This window comes from Glycine soja, chromosome 5 (genome assembly GCF_004193775.1).
Source record: "Glycine soja cultivar W05 chromosome 5, ASM419377v2, whole genome shotgun sequence".
Taxonomy (NCBI): Eukaryota; Viridiplantae; Streptophyta; class Magnoliopsida; order Fabales; family Fabaceae; genus Glycine; species Glycine soja.
Genome location: NC_041006.1, coordinates 928,801 through 951,999, shown reverse-complemented (window position 1 = coordinate 951,999; position 23,199 = coordinate 928,801). Strand labels below are relative to the sequence as shown.

Here is a 23,199-nt window from a genome sequence, read left to right as displayed (position 1 = left end):
TAGAAATTATTTCATTCCTTTCAACACTTTCTTTTATCATTCTTCACCTCTAGTCAATCTTCTTTGTCTTTTGTTTAGTCTTCACCAGAGACAAAAAGAGTTGAATTGATTGACCTAGCTCAATTTTGTCTAATGAAATATAAGATTTGAAATCTAAGTATTTTTAGTTTAATCCAATCATGTCCTATTTTGGGTTTTATATGTAGAAATTCTTACAAATTAGATTCTTTTGTTTTTAGTTTGCTAATGCATTATTTTTCACAAATCATATAAAGTATTTCACATCTTATAGTGAACTTTTTAAAAATTTATAACAATGACAACAAATTTTTAAAACCAGAAAAAAAAAACTGCAAACTGTTGGTTGAATTCGCGAGTGCAAGTGAGTTCTAGGGGAATTGGAATTTGATTTTTATTCCTTGTCTCTTGTTCTCGCGTTTGTTTCTCGTGTTACTGTTACTGTTACTGTAGACAGTGAACATGCTATGCCCATGCTTTTCGCGATTCCCTCTCTCGCCCCCATTATTATCAATCGCATTATTTATTTCATTTTAAACCCTCAGAATCTCATTCATTCAAAAATTAAAACCCATTAAATCCTAATCCCTCCCTCTATTATCTGTCATCATCTCTCTCTTCATATTCATACATTTATTTAATCACTACAATTATTCCTCCTCACATAACTGTTTTTCTTTCTTTCTTTCGTCCCTCTGCTCTACCATCAACGTCTCTCTCTTTTCGGGATACATTCCTGGGATCTGCTGGCTTTGTTTTTCAAGGTACGATTTTGGGAACTGGGTTTTTTTTTTCTTTGCGAGATTCAGCTCTACCCATCCTTGCAAATTCTCTTCTAGTACTCATACCGCTCATGCTTCACTTTCTGTTTTTTTTTTTTGTTTTATTTAATGATGTTTTTTTTTCATACTGTTGGACAAATCGAAATCTTGCTTTTAGTGAATGCTTTTTTATTTTCTTCAGTGTTTAACATAATCGCATCTGATTATGATTTGCACGAACGTGGATGAATATATGTATGATGTCAAATTCTTAGCGAGTACCTGGGTTTGTTGTGTATAAGGAATAAGCATAAGGGGTTGTATTTGTGCACATGAACCATGGATGTGTTTAATCAATAAATAGAATTGAGCTTTGTCTTCAGTTCATTTTGTGTGTATTGTCCTTTTCAATTTCGCTAACTTTGTTCTCTACGCACAGACTATTTTCATTTCCACCTGATTTGTTCTTCAGTGTTCACTCTCAGTGCATCTAAATTAGAAAAGTCTGCTTTATTTTTGCAATTACTACTTGTACTTTAGTAGAAATTCTTACTAACAAGGATCTTTGGTGGCACTTTGTTGCCATTCTAAGAAGTTCTATGCTTGAAAAGCCTTTTGTTAACATCTTTTGGTTAAAGCTAGACAGCTAGTTATCTAACCAAAGTAGATTTAACTTTTGAACAGGGCAAAATGACAGATACAAAGCCAGATACACCCTTAACGGCATCTTCATCGCGAAACCTTCCTGATTTCAAGAAGTCTGTTAAGTTGAAGTATGTCAAGCTTGGTTATCATTACCTCATCACCCATGGAATGTACCTTTGCCTTTCCCCCCTTGTCGTATTGATTGCAGCCCAGCTTTCCACCTTCTCCCTCCAAGACTTGTATGATCTTTGGGAGCATCTACAATACAACTTGATATCTGTTATTCTTTGCTCAACTCTCCTTGTTTTCCTGTCCACCCTCTACTTTCTAACTCGTCCTCGACCAGTGTTCCTTGTCAATTTCTCCTGTTACAAGCCTGAAGAATCTCGGAAGTGTGCGAAAAGGATATTTATTGATCAGTCCCGGTTGACCGGTTCGTTCACAGAGGAAAATCTTGAATTCCAGCGGAAGATTCTTGAGAGATCTGGCCTTGGGGAGAACACTTACCTTCCTGAGGCTGTCCTCAACATTCCTCCCAACCCTTCAATGAAAGAAGCTAGAAAAGAAGCCGAGGCTGTGATGTTTGGTGCCATTGATGAACTATTAGCTAAAACCTCTGTAAAGCCTAAAGACATTGGAATTCTGATTGTAAATTGTAGTCTGTTCAACCCTACTCCATCACTTTCGGCAATGATTGTCAATCATTACAAGCTGCGGGGAAATATAAAGAGCTACAACCTTGGTGGGATGGGTTGCAGTGCAGGGCTGATCTCAATTGATCTTGCTAAAGATCTTCTCCAAGCCAATCCCAACTCCTATGCATTGGTCATTAGCATGGAGAATATCACGTTGAATTGGTATTTTGGAAACGATCGGTCAAAGCTTGTCTCTAATTGTTTGTTTCGCATGGGAGGAGCTGCAGTTCTGCTCTCCAATAAAAGCTCGGATAGAAGAAGATCCAAATACCGATTGGTCACCACGGTTCGCACTCATAAGGGTGCTGATGACAAGTGCTTTAGCTGTGTAACCCAAGAAGAAGATGCCAATGGCAAGGTTGGTGTTACTTTGTCAAAAGATCTGATGGCTGTTGCTGGTGATGCTTTGAAAACCAATATCACTACACTGGGGCCTCTCGTACTTCCAACATCTGAACAACTGCTATTCTTTGCCACGTTAGTTGCAAAAAAGATTTTCAAGATGAAGATCAAACCTTATATTCCAGATTTCAAGCTAGCTTTTGAACATTTTTGCATCCATGCTGGTGGTAGAGCTGTTTTGGATGAACTGGAGAAAAACTTGCAGCTATCTCCTTGGCATATGGAGCCTTCAAGGATGACGCTCTATCGTTTTGGAAACACCTCCAGCAGTTCACTTTGGTATGAACTGGCTTACACTGAAGCCAAAGGGAGGATCAAAAGGGGAGATAGAACATGGCAAATTGCATTTGGTTCTGGATTCAAGTGTAACAGTGCAGTGTGGAAGGCTCTCAGGACCATCAACCCTTCTAAGGAGAAGAGTCCTTGGATTGATGAGATTGACCAGTTTCCAGTCGATGTTCCTAGGGTATCTTCCATTTAAACAATGAATTTTTTAAATATTTGTGTATCACTATCAGCATTAGGTGGTAGCTGTTGGACTGGTGAAATTATCCTGCAAAGTTGTTGTAATACATTGCTAATTTCGGAGTACTGTAGGATTTTATTTTTAGGACAAAACTTAGATGCCATGCAGTTCATAAGATGTTTTTGATATTATATTCTAATCAAAATTGAAGTTTCACCTCGGTAACTTGTGTTGATATTCAATACAAATCTTTATTATGCAGATTACCGAGATTAAACTTCAATTTTAATTAGAAAACAATACCAAAAACACTTTAGAAAGTGCATCTCTAAGTTTTATCCTTTTTATTATGGTATCCTGCGTATTAGTGTGTGTCTGGTTTGTTGGCAGCATGCACTCCGAGACCATTGAACGGAGAAGTATGTGAGAGAGAACTTTGAAATGAACAGACGGTTGGGATGGTTGAACGGATAACCAAACACACACTTAGTAGATCTAACTTGTGGGTAGTTTTTGTTAAATCCAATCTAGTCAATGGTGGGTGTTTGATCTTTGGTTGCCGGGAGGTGTGTTTCCCATTGGTCTGTGGTACTAAAATGCGTAGCGCATCTAAAATGTATTTCCAAATTTCTCTAATGAAATTGGAATTGAACAATTCCATTTCAATTCTTTAGTGTGTTGATGCTGAAAATAAAATTCCAAGGTATATTATTGCATTGTAATTTGTATCACCATCTGTAACAATTCATGATCTATATGAGGTGATTTTTAGCTTCATGGCTATACCAGGTATCTGAAATATATAGCTCTTACATTAGTGTATTGCATAACTCTCCCTTTCCTCTAGTAATATGCATTTATGCGTGAAAAAAAAATGATAGAAAAGTCTTCTTTCCTTTCTTTCTCCAACTACTATTCTGTCTTTCTCAAGCAAAGGAACAATTCCAGTTTTTGTCCCTGTCCAGGGTGGCGTGTTTGTTTAGACTCCCAAAGACTTTGAAAAAGGGGTACTCTTGGTTCAGCCGATGCCAGTGTTCTAACATCATGTTTGGACCATAAGTACTCGTAGGAGAAAAAAGTCAAATGAATTGGTTTTTTTTTTCTCATGTTAAGATTAATTTATGCATTTTAGCTTTTCAAAAAGTTGGATGCAAGAATTTCTACCAGAGTTAAATGCATAAATTGATTTTAACTTCTGAGAAAAATTTAATTCATTTTCCCTTTTTTTTCTTACAAGAGTTTATAAATAAAAAAATTCAAAAAGAATCTAAATAGATGTGATGGAAACCCTTGAAAACTTAAGTCCACAGTTTTTTTAGACGATCCTCACCACGTTAAAATCAGAAAACACAGAATTAAAGAAAAATTACTAACAATGATTTTTTCAAGTGATATATTATTAAGCCTAAAGAAAAATCCTCACAAACTTGATTTATTCTTACTTTTACAATTATTTTGAATGGAAGAGTATTTTACATCCCAGTTATATATGAACATATAGTTTAATCCATCTGCATCTCTTGCTTATCTATAAATAAATAAATAACAATATCAACAATACGTTGATCACTTAAATCATCATATCATCAGAATCAATACTTCTGCATTCATAAAAAAAGACAATATGGGTAATTTTTTTATGTGGTCTTCAATAGTATCCTTTAATTAAAATTAAAGTTTACTGTAGGAACTAATATCCACCTTTAATGTTAACTATCTTTTTATATAAATAATTGAAGTGAAATTTTAAGTTTAATTACAAAAAAAAGCCTTCGAAATTCGTTTGGGAGAATTTTATCTTGTTTCCATTCAAATATTGGCATGCGTAACTCTATATGGACAGAGTTATGGGGTCTTAAGCATGGAATCAAAACTAACAAGGAGTATCAACTTTAGTCATGTCATGTTTGAAATGGACTTTTTGGCCGTGGTACACATGATTAAATCAGGGAAGATCAATTCTGAGTCGCTTAAGCCTATGATCAGGGAGCTGTCTTCTATGTTGAGGGATACTCGTGTTCATAGGGAAGCAACTAGTTGGGTTGATTTTTTTGGCAAATTTGAGTCATGATTCTTACTCTTTTATGACAATTGTTAATTCTGTTTTCCCTATGCTAGCCTTGCTTGTTTCAGCTGATGCTAGCTTGTACTTCTCCCCGTTTGATGGGAGCTTAATAGTACTATTCCCTTTTAAAAAAAAAAAAAAAAGCCCATCATAATAATCAAAGGGTAGTGAGGAGGAAGGAGAAATTTTCATGTTAGACCCCTAAGTAAGAACAACCTGGCTGTTCATTGGAGGAAGTGTTTTTTCTACCATTTGTTCTCAATGAGACAGTGGATCCCACTAAATTTAAAGATGGTCTGGCATGTCTATGAAGAAAAGCTTACCCCAGATGCAGAAATGTCTCCAATAAATAATAAATAGTCTCAACTACTTCCCACTTTTGAGAAGCACCAAAGTGACCAAACACGAGCCAACTAGCTTGCCAGGAAAGGAATTCAAGTACAAACAAGATGAGATATGCCATGATTCTTTTCTTAGCATGCAATGATGAAATAGCAATTCCAATTTTGATGGAAAATGAAATTATTCTCAATTAAGATTAGTACCATATTAAGTTGAGAAACATAAGCCACAATCAACAGCAACATAACCAGGTATAGCAAGGTCTTAGTCCTAGTGTTTTAACCAGCAACATAACCAGGAATAGCAAAGGCTTCTTTAATAACCTGTTAATATCTTTGTCTTTCATGGTAAATCCACCATAGTTACAGATTAAAAAAACAGTAACCCTGAAGGCATCATAACCTCATCCTCCGACATCAACATATACCGAGGACACCTCCTGAAGGCACAAAGACACATCTCATTGGACCAACCCCACCTCTCAGAAACCTCTTCTCCTAAGCTTCCTTATTGTCATATTCCTTTTTTCCCTGTCTATTGAGTTTTTTTTAGATCTGAGATTGGTGAGAAAACGTGGTTGAGTCTGGATCTATGACTCCAACGGCGGTGGAGCTCTGGTGCGACGATTTACAAAACGCCATTGTTGCAACATATAAGAGCTTTTGTTTTTTTAGATTTTTATGTTGAAATGCAACAGATCTGAATTCTCTTATTCTCCTTGATCCTGGATTTGTAATCTGTAACTCTAGATCTGAGTAAATAGTGCGTTTTATGTTTTGTGTTTCTGGGCGTTTTATGTTTGTTTTTGTCTGTGTGTTTATGCTTTTGTTGTTGGTAAAGAAAGGGGAAAGAGGGGTGGTGGTGGGCCAACGCCTGTTGGCGGTGCAAGAGAAAGAGAATGGAGGTGGCCAGGAAAGAAAAAAAATAATAATGAATCGAAGGACGATGGTGTCCATGTTCTGTTTGAAGATGATGGGGTGAATTGAAGAAGATGGTATAATCAATCTAATTATGCGCTACATTGTTTAAGTTTTACTGAATCTCATTTATGAATTTTTTTTTGTAAATAATCACTTTTGCCTCTCAACATGTAAATTGCTTGACAAATGTGTTTAGGAATGATGAAAATACAAAATTTATTCTTAAAGTGTAAAAAGTGTACAAATATGTCATGTCATTAATTTTCATCTTTTATCAACGATAAAATAGTTTATTTGGCACAAATGGACAAATTTGTCACCGAAATATTGCTCGCCTTTCGACTTCGTTGACAAATAAAGGATGAAAATGCAAAATTTAGTTCCCAAGAGAGAAACTATGAAAAAAGAGATTAAAAACAGTAAAATACAACTTAAAATTTGAATTTTTATATTTTGATTATTCATCTATTTATTCATCTATCTATCAAACTGTTAATTAGTTTTTTAATTAATCAATATAACTACTTATTTTCCAAAATAAAATAAAATTCTTTAGTTTTATGATATAAAAAAATTAAGTTACCATTTTAAAAAATGAAAGTCTTTTATTTCTTGAAATTTTTGTTTCTTCAATTAATTATCAATCTTTATTATGTCAAATAAAATGTAAGGTTGTTGCAGCCTCTACAACTGTATGTATGTCCTGAAGGCAAAAAATAAACCTCTTTATTAGTTTTTTTTTTGTTTTTTTTTAAAGTTAACATATGTATTAATTTGGGTATTATTGTATTTTTCATTTAAATTTATTTGAGTTCTTTATTTGTTAGTAACGATTTTCATTTCATTCATTATGTATAATAAGTGTTGTCGCGAATAGAAGCATATAAGATTTATGTAATGGATTCTTTCATATTTGAGGTATGTGTATATATATATATTAATTATTGATTAAGGAAAAAGACATATAATTTCACTTTAGTTTTATCTAGTTTAAATTTAGTAAATTTGGTCCTGCGATCGGTTGTGCTTTTTCTACTCAAAACTCTCAACATATTATTTTCAATTTAAATATAAGGGCAATTAAGTTAGAATTGTGATATGAAATAATTTTAAATATTAAAAGTGAGAAATTTAGTAGAAATTTGATAAAATTATAAGATATAAGATAAAGTTTTTTTTAATAGCAAAGATTAAGATTTGACAAGAAAATCAAAATAATAAAAATATATATATTAAAAGGAAATCTAAAAAAATATATTGCATAAGTACTAAACGAATAGGAGCTGTAAATTATAAACACATAATAATAATAATAATAATTAGTTACAATCTATTATTAATGTCCAGATATATTTGTCGCACTTTTTATACTTTCAGGGATTAAATTTTACATTTTCATCTTTCAGGGACGAATTTATCAATGGAGTGGGAAGACGAAAAGTCAAAAAAATATCATGACAAATATGCTCCTATGATGGTAATCCACGTTGACAATCATTTCAGTGATAAATTTGTCCTTCTGTGCCACGTAGGCTATTTTATTAACGATGACGAACGAAAGTTAATGACATGATATATTTGTCGCACTTTTTACACTTTCATGGACTAAATTTTGTATTTTCATCTTTGAGGGACGTATTTGTCAGCAAATTACACATTGAGGGATAAAAGTAACTATTTATCCATTTTTTTCCCAAACATACATAAAAAAAATTAATTAAATACCAAAACATACATGATTATTATCCTGAATTTATAGGTTATTTTTCCAAAAAAAATTCAAAAACCTATTTCCAACCTAAATTCTGAGCATGATTTTTTTAAGAAAAATTAATTTTTTTTAATAGATTTAAAAATAATATAAATAAAAGAAATTAAGAAAATTAAAAAATATCATGATATAATTTTTTAGTTATCATATAGGTACTTAAGTAAATTGTAAACTTAAGGTACTTGAACATGTTGTGAATTTTTTTGAAGTTCAATTTTTGTTTCGTCAACGGTTTTGTTTCCTTATATACATTAATTAAAAAAATGAAAAAATTAATTAGTAGTCTTAAAATAAATTTAAAAAGGGGAAATAATTTAAAAAATTAAATTGATTAAAAACACAATGAATAAATAATTATTACGTCTCAGTTATATAATAAAGAGTAACCTAAAAACTCATGTTGTCGTGGTATGTTTCACGTCCAGTTGTAATATAACATTGCATCATGACTAAATTGGTACACTTGCCGATAGGCGAACAAATTCCCTATGGATAAGATACTCAGTCTTACCGTTTTACATACTCAATCTTTACCCTTTTATATTCAGTATGTAAACATTTTTTAACTTTGAAATAAAGTAAAGATTGAATGGTGAATAAGTTTTCTGCAGGATTAAACTACTTAGATAATGGTAAAATGCTCAAAGTTGTAAAATTCGATAAATATCAAGATAAAAGCGTCGGGAAGTTTCCTACTGAAATTTCTCTTGTCGTATAAAAAGGGTTTTCTCTATTTAACATTATTCTAGTGCTCTTACACTAAGAAAATACTCAGACCATGATTCCTTACATGAATAAGCCTAACTCTCTTAGCTTTTGTTCTAAATTCCTCAACAAACTCGTTCTAAAAGAATTACAATAAGCACACAGTGTAAAATATACTAGATTACTGCATTCTATTCCTAGATATACAGACTTCTAGCTTGCTCTATCAAGTTCTAAGGTTTTAAAGCATTTTCAACACTAAAAAACCTAACTAAACATACAAATGGTTGATCAAGCCACAAGCATGTAAAATAAATATAGATAGAGGCAAAGAAAACCAGAAAATAACATTAAATAGATAGTTAGAACATTACATCAAGAGTTTTCAGTAGTTACTTCCCAACAAAGAAATTCTAGCCTTCCATTACAAGCAAAGCTTCAAACAAACAAACAAAGAAATGTTTTTGGTGAAAGAAAATGGAAAAAGATGAGGGAGAATGTCTTCTCCAGCCTCTCTACCCTTCTTCTCTCTGTTTTTCACCTAGTAGATGGTTGGCTAGACTGTGGTTGTGGTGCCCTCCTTTGATTTTCCGCCAACTCAGTATTTTAAAGGCTCTTGGACTTCTTAGCACATGAAGGCTCGCTTAGCCATTCTGCCTTGCTAAGCGAGTTCATCTGCAGCTTTTTGCACCTTCTCTTCTTTAGCCTACAAATTGAGTTGAATTCAACATTAGGTCACAAAAATGGAGTTTCTATTCTATAAATTCACACAAGAATGAAAATATTTACAATTTCCACAAAAATAACCATAAATTGGAGGCACATTGCTATTTTCTTACAATTTTTCAATACACTAATAACTCATGAATAGCAATTAACATCTGCATCCATGAATGAGTATCGGTAGTAGATTTCATCCATAAATTGGTCATTGATTAGCTGAAGGGTGTTGTGCAATCTACTCTCGAGTGTCTCAAAAAAACACTTATTAGAAACTCGCATTGGTATTGAAGTAGGACTTTGAAAATAAACACTAGTTTGGCTGTGAATGATTGATCCATTTGAAAAAATGAATGTTAATATTGAGTTAGTAATGGTCTAACTGCTTGTTTCTCCCAAGAATGTCATAGTATTGAGATTCAATTTGGTTTTTGAAGATATGTTGTGTGGAAGTGTGTGGTTGTATTAAAGGTGTTTCATGTTATTTATAGTTGTTTGAATATTTGTCCCGTTGATGTGTATTGAAATCTCATAGGATTAGAACTGTATTTTTGATAGAGGCTTGTCTGGAATTCAATGTTGATTGAGACATGTCATTATTCTATATAATGCATAATGTATAATGTATAGTGTATAGTGTTACATGTAGATTTGATGAAAGAGAAAGAGATCAACCAAAACATTATTTAATCTACAAACTAGTAGGTCATTCAAAAAATAGGCATTTTCATCGTCTTGGAGGTTCTAGTCAAGCAAATTAATTTTCATTTTTCTTATTATTAATGTATTTAATTTCACACTATATATAAATTAAAAAATATTCTTCAACGAGACTGTTTTTAACTATTTTTCTTTAATTTTATTATCTTCTTTATTATATTATCTAATTTTATTATTTGGATTAATTTCTTTTATTTATATTATTTTTAAATCTATTAAAAAAATAATTTTTCTTAAGAATAAAAATTAAAAAAAAATCATATTCAAAATTCAGGTTGGAGGGACCCGAATTCTCAATAGATTTTTGAAAACTTTTAGGAAAAACAATATAAATTCAAGTTCCTTCAATCCAAAATCCAAATTTATACTGTGAATAATAAGCATGTATGCTTTGATAAATAATGGAGAAATATGCATGTTTTATTATTTAATTAATTTTTTATGTATGTTCGGAAAAAGATTGAGTTGCTCCCTCTTCTCTCTGTTATAAGCAACAAAATTCACTTTTTTTTCTCTCTCAAATATAACCAAAAATTAACTAACTCGTAATTATTTCTTAAAATAAATTACTCATAATGACGACAATCTACATACATTTGTAGCACACAATTAGAAAATGGTTAAGACAAGGAAAATTTGTTTTCGAGTAATTGAATAGTTAAACATTTCAAATTTCTACATAAATTATTAAGTTTGCAATAAAAGCGTAAATGAAAATGTTAGCGTTTTACCCTCCCTTTCTAATTCTATTCTATATTTGATAACATGTAACTAACAAAAAGATATACTAGACCGCAAGCCCCGGCCAAAATTGAACTGGCCAGAATCTATAGATTAAAGCCGCTTTAGTGGCCATGATTCTTGAAGTATACCAAGTCACTTCCTATATTCCATAAACTCCAATGTCAGAATTGAAATAAAAGCAAACATAGAACTTATTTAAGCCAGATGCAACAAGCTCGTTCAATTCAGTAAAATCTCAAACAAACTAAAATTTACAAAATTTACTTTACTAATCACGTACATGAGTAGTAGGCACTTGATCTAGTTAATTCTAACACTCTGCCAGACAAAATGCGAGACTATATTAGCTTGATTCCTCCACAGCCTCATCCTTTTCTTTAGATTTCCCCTCATCTGCAATTTGAAAACCCTCAATCTTGCGTGAAACCTCATCTGCAGTTTCCTTCACCTTATCAACTGAACCATTTGCAGACACAGTCTCTGAGTCATCGAGGGTCAAGGGGCCAGTCTGCCATATTCTGATGGTTCCATCCTCAGATCCTGAGGCATAGGATTCTCCACCAGGAGAAAAACGAACACAGTGGACAGGACCGTGGTGCCCCTTGTTGCATGCTGCCACACAGATAGATCATCAAAAGATATACAGACACAATACAAGATCAAAATCTAATGGGGCTAATTGCTTACCAATCTCATTCCCTGTATGGAAATCAAACACACGAACCCACATATCTTCTCCGCCGGCAACGAACTTGTTCCCATACTTAGGCTCCAGTGAAACTGATTCCACAGTGCAGGGCATATCATAGCTCTTCACCAATCCATAGCTGGAAAACAAAGGTAACTAAGATGATAAACCATACAAACAGATATGGGTAAAGAGAAAGACCAACATGGCTTGGTACTCACTAGTTCGCATCCCAAAACTTTACAGTAGAACCATCAGCAGTGGTTATATAACGGCCATCCTGACTCACTTCAGCACTTGTCACAGATGACTTAGTTTCAAGTGTCTGGACTATTTTACCACTTCTTACATCCCATAACCTGTGAAACATCAACTAGATTCAGTGCAATATATAGTATCCAATGCTGATATATATATATATATATATATATATATATATATATATATATATATATATATATATATATATAAAATTAAAAACAAGAAAGCTAACACACAATTTACAACACAGACAAGCTTTCAGTATCAAACGGCTTAATGATTGATATACCTGACACCTCCCATATCAGTACATGAACTCAATATTGTCTGGTCACTATGAAGCCAGGCAACAGTTCTGACAGAACCAGGGGACTTATCCACTTCTCTGGGTGGCGCATCAGGCCTATTCATATCATAGATCCGGAGAATTTTCTCAACTCCCCCAGTGAGCAAAAGGTGAGTATCCTGCTCCCAGGTATAAAATATCAGTGAATTTGAAAATGCAAGCATTTGCAGGAAAAATCCAGATAAAGAAGAAACATCGATTACTCCCCAAATTTCATCATTATCTATAATAGAGATAAGGTTGAAAAACAATACTTGCAAGACATGCATAAACAATTTATATAGCAATGGCATGGTATGCTATAGTAAAAATTACATTTAAACAAAGAAATGAGATAAAAGATACAGTGTTTAGATAACGGATTTCAAATTTCAAGAAATTTAAAGTGCATGAGAATTTGATTACTTCAATTAAATTCTTTTCATTTTCAAAAATACTTTGTTTGAATAAAGCAATTGAAATTTCTTGTAGTTCAAATTTTTAATTAAGATGGAAGTAATTTATGTAAACTTCATTTTGTGTTATTTGAAATTCCTTCATTTTAGGTGTTATTTGGCATTGCTTCATTTTGTTTGGAAAAAAAAAATTTAAATAAAATTCCCATCATTTTATAAATTCTTTGGATTTGATATCCAAACAAGTCATTTTGATGTATGATAATTTATATTCACTTAAAAATTGAATTCCTCTATCAATTCCCCATCCAAATATAAGTCAGTGGAAGAAGAAAATTTGGAGTCAATGCTAAATTCTAAAATAAAGAGACATATAAAAACTTCACTAAAAAAATTAGATATATCTATAACTCCTATTCACCTACCCACTTTAATAAATATCATATATTTCGAAAGCTAAGTGACTTCTGCTATTTGTCCACGACACTATCCACTGTATGATATCGGAGCACTTTTTCATATAGACCTGTGCCAACAAGAATCCTGCCACGCTCACCCATCCCTGCCTGATCATTCCCCTACAGTGACTTTTCGGCTACCTGTCCCTCTAAGCATGGTTGTTAAAACTCACAAATTAACTCGTGGTGTTTCTTGATAATTGCTTTGCATACTTAATTTCTACATTTAAATTATATAGCAATTATCTAATTTCTTCTCTTTTAATGTTTCTTTTGACTTAAAAAGATAGGAATTTAGCTTCTTCTAAGTTTTTATCCCGAGAATGCTAAAGTTAGTGAATGTACAACGTTTTGGTTCTATTTTTTTTAGAGTTTTGACACAACAGCAGAGATCTGAAAGATGTTGAAAAATTAGAGCAATGCGCTTAGCACACTAGTGTACGCTCAACGCATGAAGCCAAGCTGGAAGCCAACTGTATCGAGCATGGGCGCTAAGCATACGTTTGGAGGCTTAACACGTGGTCATTTAAGACAATTGTACTTTGCATGTGCACTCTGCACGCACATGGAGGCTTAGCACACAGTCATTCTCGACAAACATGACTGTGCAGCATTTTGTTTTGAAGAATATAAAAGGGTGGTACTGTGCTTTTGGAGGGAGTTAGTGAGCAAGGACACAAAAGAGCTCTTCTTCCATTTTCTTCCATTTCCTTTGTTTCATCTTTTGTTTGGGGACTTGAATACCAAACACTCTTTCACGTAATGATCTTTACTATTCATTTAATGTTATTTCAATATTATTGCTTCTTTTCTAAGTTTATTGCCTTGTTTATGATTTGATCATCTATTCACATGTATGTTATAGGGTTTTAATCATTGGGAAATGTTTTTACCCTAAGAACTTGATGGAACTTCTAGGTAACCAATGTCTAGGGATAGAATGATGTTAATTAGCCTCATTTATGCATCGATAGTCTTAAAGCAAATTACCTGGTTTAACTCTTAAGGGATTATGAGTGAAATTAGGTTGTTTAGGTTCTTTCACACGAGAAATCAGGGTATGAGTAGTTTAGTTGATAAAAGTAATAGTTGGAATAATTTTAAATGGTGAAAAAATCCTTAACATTGTATCAAGAGTAATTTTGGTAGGCCAAACACCTAACACATCTACAAAAATCTGCACCAAACATCAATTTCCACCTCCAAGTGTTTGTTTTCTTGTCTCTTGCATCTTGCTCTACTTCTCTATCCTTTATCATTGTTGAAGTTTAAATTTCTGCACTTTAATTCTGAAATATATCCACTTTTCCACAATTAATCATTTCGTTGCTTAAAATTCGGTATATACAATCTCTATGCACAATCAAAGTCCCTATAGACTAAACACTCGATCTTACCATTTTAATATTACTTTAACAAATTGATACACATGCCAAGGAGTTAACATCTCTCTACCTGGAAATCAACCTGAATCCTCGTTTTGTATTAGACTCACATAGACTTAGATCAACTTGCAAAGTTGTGGAAGAGTTAACGAGTTCAACAAAAGTTTTAAATATTCCACATAGAAGCCAGAATCAACAGCATTTCATTGGGAGGGTTTCTCTACTTTTTGTGTTGCAACCACATGCGTTTCCTGCACATTTTAGAGGGACAATGGCATCAGGTCATGTTCATTTTGTGTGACAACATTCAACGACCTAATGGGTGACCTTTGACAACCAAAACCAGTGGCAATCTGCAACAACAAACATTCAAAGACTGCAAGCCACCAGCAACAATCTTTTGCCAAATTTTCAACAAGGCACACTTCATCCCCTTGTGTTGTGCTGTGCCTTCCTGCTGTGGGTGTACTAAGCCTACCACATTTTGAAAAACTGAAACTAGTGTTGTGTGGTATTAGTGTAGTGTTCCTATTCCTACTACCCTTCACCCCCGATTGTGCTGTGTTGTGCCTCCCCTCACTAGCTTAGCAAAATTTGATTAACACTGAATGTTTGATTGACCACTTAAAAGCTTGATTAACAACTTGATTAAGCTTAAATTGTTTACAAATGTGTTCTATCTGAACTCTATGTTTTCATCTTATGAACTTTTGATTTGGTCATTTATGTGTTATTTTAAATTGCAATGTCATACTTTGTTATTAAGGTTTGCTTTATTATGAAGTTGGAATGTTGGATATCTATTATTCTATATTTTGTTTGGATACTGTATTTAGGCATTTTAATATTGTTTTAGTGTTTGGTAAACTCTTACAAGTTTACAAGATCTGTATAGTTGGAACTTGGAACTGCAACAGAATCAAAATTCCTAAACTTCCAGCATGATTCTGGTGATTCAGCATGCATTTCTGGCAACAAAACAAATCTCCATGTCTTCTGTATGGATAGTGTTAATATTTGAACCAAATCACATGAATTGAATCACAATTCATGAGATTCTAACTACCAGTCTACGATGGTTTATTTATTTTATGCTTTTATTTTATATGTTGATTTTCATTCTCCAGAAATGGATATCAACAGAAATCATAGTAATCAATCAGTATAAAATTAACATTGCCAAAACTACCTCAGAAAAAGCACATGCTCGAACAATGTGCTTATGCTCAAAAGAGTGCAATTCATCTCCTGTTAAAGCATCCCAAACTTTCCTGCACATTAAACCAAAGATAAACTTGTAAGCTTTTAATCAATGAAGTATAACCTTGATAATATAATGCATTGCATTAATTGCCGAATTGATCATGCTACTTGTATGTTGTAACAAGCAATGCAGAAACAAAGGCCAAGAGAAGAGTGACTCTAATGTACACTACTGAAAGCTGAAAAGCAAAAGCTAATGCAAGCGTCAGATATGTTGCTCGGAGAATCTAGCTGCCAATACTACTGAAAACTGATCAACACAAGAATACTTCAACAAAACTGCCATAACCTATGATCATGTGCCAAATGTAAATAATAAGCTATAAAGTTAATAGCACGAACAGGGCCAACAAAAAAGGTGTGCAAGAGAGAACAAACAAGCATGGAAACAAGTTTACAAGTAAACACAGTAGCATGAACTCAAATAAATGGGATGAATCCCATTGCCGTTTGAATCAACTTCACAGTCTCTTTCTGCAAAGGCAGGTGATAGGTCAGTGTGAGCTAAATCACCAAGTAGCAACACCAATTACACATAGGACGGTGAGTGAGCTTAGGATCGAAAAGAAAAAAGCAATGACATACGTTGAGAAATCAGCAGAAGCAGTTGCGGCACGTAAGGCACTGGTATCCAAGCAGCAACTCCACACAGCACCTTTGTGCCCTTCAAATGTTCCAATCCAATCTCCAGTCTCTCCATTTCTGAGCATAGGACTCGAATCTGAAAACCAAGCAAAAACCCACCATCCATCAAATCTTCCACTAGACTCATACATAAAAAAAAACAATGCAACAAGCTAAGACACTCAGTGCATAAACACATGATTTAACTGCGTCTCACAGTAGCAGTAATAATACCCTAAAATGTTTATTCTTTTTTTCCATTTTTTGAGAGCTAAAAATGACAGTAAGCAATCTTATGTCATCCACTGACACATCGATACGCATTCAGGAATCAAAATCTGAGGAGCAGGCACCAAAACAAATCCAGAATAATTTCAGATCCATAAAAAGACAAAAGGACAATGATTGTTCCGAATTTAAAGCTGAAACAGTAAAAGTACCCTTGCTGGCACTGATGAGGAAAAACCCATCAGGCGTAACGGGACTGTAGAAGAGATCAACCACAGGGCGAGAATGACCGTGGCACACGAGGGGAACTGCCACCTTTTTCTTTTCCATTCTCCGAAACAATTATTTGTGATAGCTCAAGCCTAGTTAATCCAAAGATAAAAGCCAAATAATAATAATTATAAGGGAAAATTTATGTAATTTTTTTGTTTGTTACGGAAGTGTCAAAAGATTATATTAAGAGAGAAACCCTAAAATCTAAATCTACGGTTTGAGAACGAAAGGAGAGGATCGATCACTAAATCTAATCACTACTAGGTATATTGATTGATTGGTTGATAAAGTGGGTGTATTGTTATTGTATGGGGAGAATTGCACACCAGACCAGACAAGGGACCTAAACCTAACCCTGTGAACTGAAAATGGTGTGAGGAAGAATTGGGATCGAAATGGTAAAAAGGAAAAGAAAAGATATAAATATATTATTATAAAATTGGTAAAGAAAAGGAGAAGAGGAAAGGAAGGCTGTGTTGAGGGTGGAGGATAGGCACGAAGCCAGGTTACGTTGGGTTTGGATCTGATGGAGATGGTGGATTGTGGACCCCACTCCACCCCAAAGCCAATCTCTTTTTCTGTTTTTCTTCTTTCGCAGACTCCCATATGGACCTGGGTTTTACAGATGGGCATTGGCCCAACAACTATCTACTATATCCACTTCCCCTATTTGCTTATCCACTCCCCTTTTCAATAAAACATCATCTTTAAAAAAAAATACACCCCCTACAGCTGCAGTGTGGTTTCGCGTATTATTCATGGTTGGATGTGCCTCGCAGACCAACATCAGCAGCTCCTCATTGCAATCGATGAAGTTGAAGAGGAGGAGAAAGGACCTCATGGCATCGAGGGGAGGAAGAAGCATTGGAGCGTATTTTTTCTAAAGAGTCATGCAGAGTGTAGTGCTTTTTAATAAGGGATCGTATTTTTTCTAAAGAGGAAATGTTGTATGTTAAAAGGGGAGTGTATTATTCCTAAAGAGGACTTTTTTTTTTTTACGAAAATAGATAAACATAGAGGGAAAGTGGATGTATAACGGTAAGGTAAAAAAAAAATAGGAAGGCTTAAGCTTCAAGGCCATTGCTTTCTACACCAAACGAATTTTCACCTGCACTACCATAAACTTAAAAATTCCAAAATTTCCCTTACCTTTTATAACTTCCTCCATAACACAGCTTCTTCTCCGTGTTAAAAACAATGTATTAAACTAATCCTGTAATGTATCCGGTAGCATCTCCAATGGTGATCTTCTCAACTAGTCTTTTTTTATTACTCTGTAGTCTGTAATCCTCCTAGAGTTCATCAAGATCATCGTTCTCCTCCTCGTGGCGGTCATGACAGCATGTTTCACTCTCCCCATCGAAAAGGTTTGCTCCCCTTTCGCGGTTATTGCTTACCATTCCCGCATGCCTCTTCACTTCAACTCGAAAGCTTCTGCCGGTGCCGTCGAGGATGATGCGCATGCGAAGGCAATGTTTCAAAACTCGATTTGATTAAGTATTGATTCTGTTTTTTGCCGGGTTGCTTCGGATTAAATGATTCTGAGTTTTGATTCTGGGAAATTGAATTTTTTGTTGTGTTTTTGGAGAATTAATTGAGAATGATTTGGGGTTTTGAGCATGATTTTGTCATCACCGTGTTCTTCATATGATTTTATTTTTTTTTATCTTCATCTGATTTTTCATGGCCATTACTCTCCCTCATTTTTCTGCTATCAAGAAAAATATTATTTTATTGTTACGATCGAGTTCGTCGGGACGAACGGTTCTCCACGCTGACGATTCGAAAGCGGCACTCCACTGGACGAACGCAGACGAGTGGGTTCGTCCTTGTGACGAGCGGTGGGAAGATAATTTAACTTCTCAATATTAATGTTAATCCGGAGTGTCTAATTTGGAATGGTTTTTTAATTTGTTCCGCACATTAGGTAATTTGGAATATAATTTTTCATTCTAGATCCATAAAAAATGAAGAAAAAAAAATCTCTTCTGGATTTGGTAATTAAAAGCTCATAAGATTAGGTTGTGAATTTAGTTAGAGGGTTTCACAAAATTAGTTATTAAAACACATGATAAAAAAACTATTTAGATATATTTTTTAGTTTTAGTCTTTACTAATTTTAATTTTTAACACTTTTGAATATAAAGTATTTTTTAAATTGAAAAATAATGTAATAATTAATATAGATAATATCATTAAAATATTTCATAGAATAAATATACTCTTCATGGAGTGATATTCCTAAAAGTATTATTAGTAGAATTATTTTACTCACCAAAAGTATATGGTAACTACTTATCATTTCTTGAAATATTTTTTAATAAAAATGGGGCTAAAAAGTCCAAGGAAAAAATTATATATATATATATATATATATATATATATATATATATATATATATATATATATATAAGTATAAAAAGGTGTAATTGCTCAAGTATCAAAAAGTCTTCCTCCATTTTACACTTGATAATATAAATTTTTTTATATTATTATCTAATTATAAATTCTCATTTTAGGGTAAGATTATTAACTTTGTATTAAAGAAGTGTAATTGAGTTGATTGATATAATATGTGAGTTAGTAAAATTTCTTTGATTTTTATGGATAAAAATACATTCTTGACTTAATAATAATAATTTTAAAATTTATATTATTCCTTCTGTCAATTTATTTTTAAAATGCTACATATAAAATAATTCATAATCAATTAATACTGTAAAAAAATTATATTTTTAATGTAAAAAAATTAAAATTTATTAATAACTAAAATTTCATCTATATTTACAAAATATTATTCCAATCGAAGTTTTACTTCATACTCTTAATATGAAATATTGTCTATGTAATTTTGAGTTAACTAGTTATATAATAAATTGTGGGATGGGGCCGCCCGACAGGTCGCATTAATGTTGTTGCGCCTCCATCAACGCAGAATGCCAGGTCCATGTTAATAAAAAAATATGTAAGCAGTCTCAAATGAACGTGCCACGATTTTGGTTAAGGAATGAGCTGATTAAAAGGTATACATGATAATTAAATAAAATTTAACTAAATCTGTATGTATGATGTTTCGTGGTAGAAAAGTCATCAACTATTACATTTGTGTTACCTTTGTCCCAATACGGAATTCACCCTAACAATACAATAGACTTAAAATTAAAATGGGTTTTAACAATTTTTTTCTCAACATAAATAATTATACAATAAGAAAATCATATTTTATCTTCAACACATAGACATGGTAATAGGACATGCACCCGTGAATATTCATCCAAACTAGCCCTAATTTTGACGGAGAAAAATTAAGTTAATCGAGTTCGTATTTTCTTCGATTCTTTAATTCGGAATGGAGACGATTTTGGTAATATAGATATTTGCCCCGTCCTTATTAAATCACAAAACTATTATATATATATATATAAATTGTATTTATGTTATGATTGTTGTTTATATATAAATTTTCACAAGATATTTTATGTGTATTTTGAGTGCAAGGACAAGGGCAAATTTTTAGTCCCATCGATTTTCAAGGACGGGGTGGTTATGAGATTCGGGGGGAGGGACAAGGTAAGCAAAAATCGTCCCCAACGACACATACAACTAAAACTAGGTTATCACTCGTTAACAATTTATGAACAATATTTGGAGACAGACCTACATGTTCATGATCCATTGGTGGCCCTATTTTTTTACAATTTTGAAAATTATAAATATATATAGTAAATTATACATACATGTCTCTCGTGTGAAAAATTACATATGTTTTTTTTTAAAAAAAACATATACATGTTTTTATGAGTTTTAAGAAAATTATATGTCTCTCTTGATATTTAAAGAAATTATACATGTTTTTTTTGTTTTTAAAACCTACACAAATTCACTAAATATTGTCTAAATATTTAACAATAACAAATTACATGTATTAACAATTTTGATTAAAAAAGACTAAATATATATTTTTCATCCTCGTAGATATGAAATTATTTGAAATCCATTATTACAAAAAAAATTATCTAGTTTTTGTATTCACAAAATCTAAATATATTATTTTTTAGTCTGAAATTAGGTTTAATTACATTTAAATAAATGTGTATGTTATTGTAAAATGTATTTAGTTTTTAACCTTTCTACATTGATTATATGCATAATCAATATACAAAAATTGAAAAAATCCAACATTTTTTATAATAACAGATTTTAAACATTTTCATATTTATCAGGATAAAAATATTTTTTAACTTTTTTTAATCAAAATTATCAAACCACATAACTTATTTATTACTGTTAGATATTTAGACGGTATTTTGAGTATTTGTGTAGATTTTTAAAATAAAAAGAGAAATATATAATTTTTTAAAACCTCAAAAAGGACATGTATAAATATTATAAAAGAAAAAAGGAAACATGTCTAATTTTGTTAAGCAACCGCGTCCTCATCGGTCCCAGAGGACCATTCTAAATTAATTCTGTTAAGCAAACATCGACTTCCACCAACGGTAATAAAAAAAAAAAAAAAAAAAGAGTAACTATAAATGAATCATATGGATGCTTCCTACACCTCACAAGATGCATCATATTTTATCCATGTATAAGATCATGTCAGCAGCTACACTCTTCATCTTTTTCATAGTTCTGCTTCACCACTCTAACGCTGACGTTGGCACCGCTTCTCGCTACTCCCCTCCATATTTACGTAAGTATATATATTATTACATATCAATCCTGCTCTGCAGTATTAATTTGTTGTTACATAAAGTCATCACTGAATAAGTAAATATATACATATGTGTATAATAACTAATTAATTGTTATATAGCATCGGGGTGTTACGGTACCGAAGCCACGCAGTTTCCGTCGAGCAATCTTTTTGCGGCGGCGGGAGATGGAATATGGGACAACGGAGCTGCCTGTGGGAGGCAATACCTAGTGAGATGTATAAGTGCGGAGCAACCTAGGACGTGCATTCCAGACCAGAGCATTCAGATTAAGATTGTTGATTACGCCGCCACGGCGGTGTCGCCGGCTTCCGCCGGTGGCACCACCATGGTTCTTTCCGACAAGGCTTTCGGGACTATAGCCAATACATCTGCCGCCTTGATCAACATAGAGTTCCAACAGTAAATTCCAAATTGCTCCCTTTTTATTTTATTTTTTTATGTGTGAAGGAATTAATTAAAATTTTGAATTAATTTATTTTTTTATATGGAAGTTGAATTAATTCTATTCATGTATAGTTTGACAAAATGGTGTTATATATCTTTGGTTGCAGGGTATGATAAATATGCAACATGTATATCTGGTAATTAGGTGCTACATTCCATATCATCCAGAAGTTGTATCTTCAATTTGATGGGTGAATGATTTGTTTTTGTGTGTGGAGTTGGTTAATTCAATTATTGTTGTTATTACGTTGTGAAAGTGTGTGTGGGTGTGCAAATTCGGTGGTTTTGCTTTATTTTTTTTTAGTATTTGTGAATTTTCCGACAGCCAGCAGCATTTTGGCTGTTTGTAATTGAATCGAAGGAAGTATTCGGGGAAAAGCCATATGGGAAATTTCCTGGATGCTGTCTGGCTTTGAATGATTCTTTGATCGTAGTATTCCATGATGCCCATCACTCTTGACCAATATTAGTATCATGTTAATTGCTGTGTGATAAGCTAGTTTTAGTTTAAGAGAATGAGGGTTACCTTATTTATATATTTTAATTTAATTTTATTTTTAGCAGATGTAAGACTTAATTTTTTTCCTATAATTACTTGCTCTTTACTTCGTTTCCTTTCTTGAAATAAATAATTATGAGAGTGATTCTCATAAAACACCACTTTTAAGATAAATTATTATTTAGTAAAACGTAGTATGGTCCGTATGTTTATCATTATTGTATAAGAGATAAAAATTATCTTAAAATAATTATTATTTTAATTTTTTAATATCATTAATTATCTTTTTTTACTTATATTCTTTATAATATTAAAGATAGACAACAAAATTTATAAATAAATTAATAATGATATAAAATTAATTTTATAAAATTACTATTCTTTTTTATTTATTTACTATTATTATAACATTTATAATGAGACAGAGGAAATATAAATTATTGTTTTAGAAAAATAATAATGTATTAAATATTTTTTCTTATGGAGTATTCTTGGCGAGAGTAGAAGGTTTTGTGTAATAAATAAGAAAACATCTAGTTCAGTAAAAAAAAAAAAGAATGTCTAATTAATTAGAAAGATACATATAATATATTTTTTGAAATCTGAAATATTAATTACATTCTTAATATATTAGAAAGTC

The 23,199-nt window shown here is 32.5% G+C and overlaps 3 protein-coding genes across 3 annotated transcripts; 2 read left to right on the top strand and 1 right to left on the bottom strand.

The window, feature by feature from the left end:
* Nucleotides 1-578: 578 nt before the first annotated feature.
* Nucleotides 579-3,768, top strand: LOC114411716 (3-ketoacyl-CoA synthase 11-like). The gene is made up of 2 exons (XM_028375378.1): nt 579-782; nt 1,464-3,768. Exon 2 carries the CDS (start codon nt 1,470-1,472, stop codon nt 3,000-3,002), a length of 1,533 nt encoding a protein of 510 aa, XP_028231179.1. The 5' UTR covers nt 579-782; nt 1,464-1,469; the 3' UTR covers nt 3,003-3,768.
* Nucleotides 3,769-11,015: 7,247 nt separating this feature from the next.
* LOC114411715 (serine-threonine kinase receptor-associated protein-like) lies at nt 11,016-17,387 on the bottom strand. The gene is made up of 7 exons (XM_028375377.1): nt 16,835-17,387; nt 16,356-16,491; nt 15,697-15,778; nt 12,213-12,388; nt 11,884-12,021; nt 11,662-11,801; nt 11,016-11,586 (listed from the first exon to the last, which is right to left on the bottom strand). The coding sequence occupies exons 1-7, from the start codon at nt 16,950-16,952 to the stop codon at nt 11,318-11,320; spliced, it is 1,059 nt and encodes a 352-aa protein (XP_028231178.1). The 5' UTR covers nt 16,953-17,387; the 3' UTR covers nt 11,016-11,317.
* Nucleotides 17,388-21,437: 4,050 nt separating this feature from the next.
* LOC114411714 (EG45-like domain containing protein) lies at nt 21,438-22,623 on the top strand. The gene is made up of 3 exons (XM_028375376.1): nt 21,438-21,591; nt 21,715-22,015; nt 22,168-22,623. The coding sequence occupies exons 1-3, from the start codon at nt 21,444-21,446 to the stop codon at nt 22,172-22,174; spliced, it is 456 nt and encodes a 151-aa protein (XP_028231177.1). The 5' UTR covers nt 21,438-21,443; the 3' UTR covers nt 22,175-22,623.
* Nucleotides 22,624-23,199: the final 576 nt, after the last annotated feature.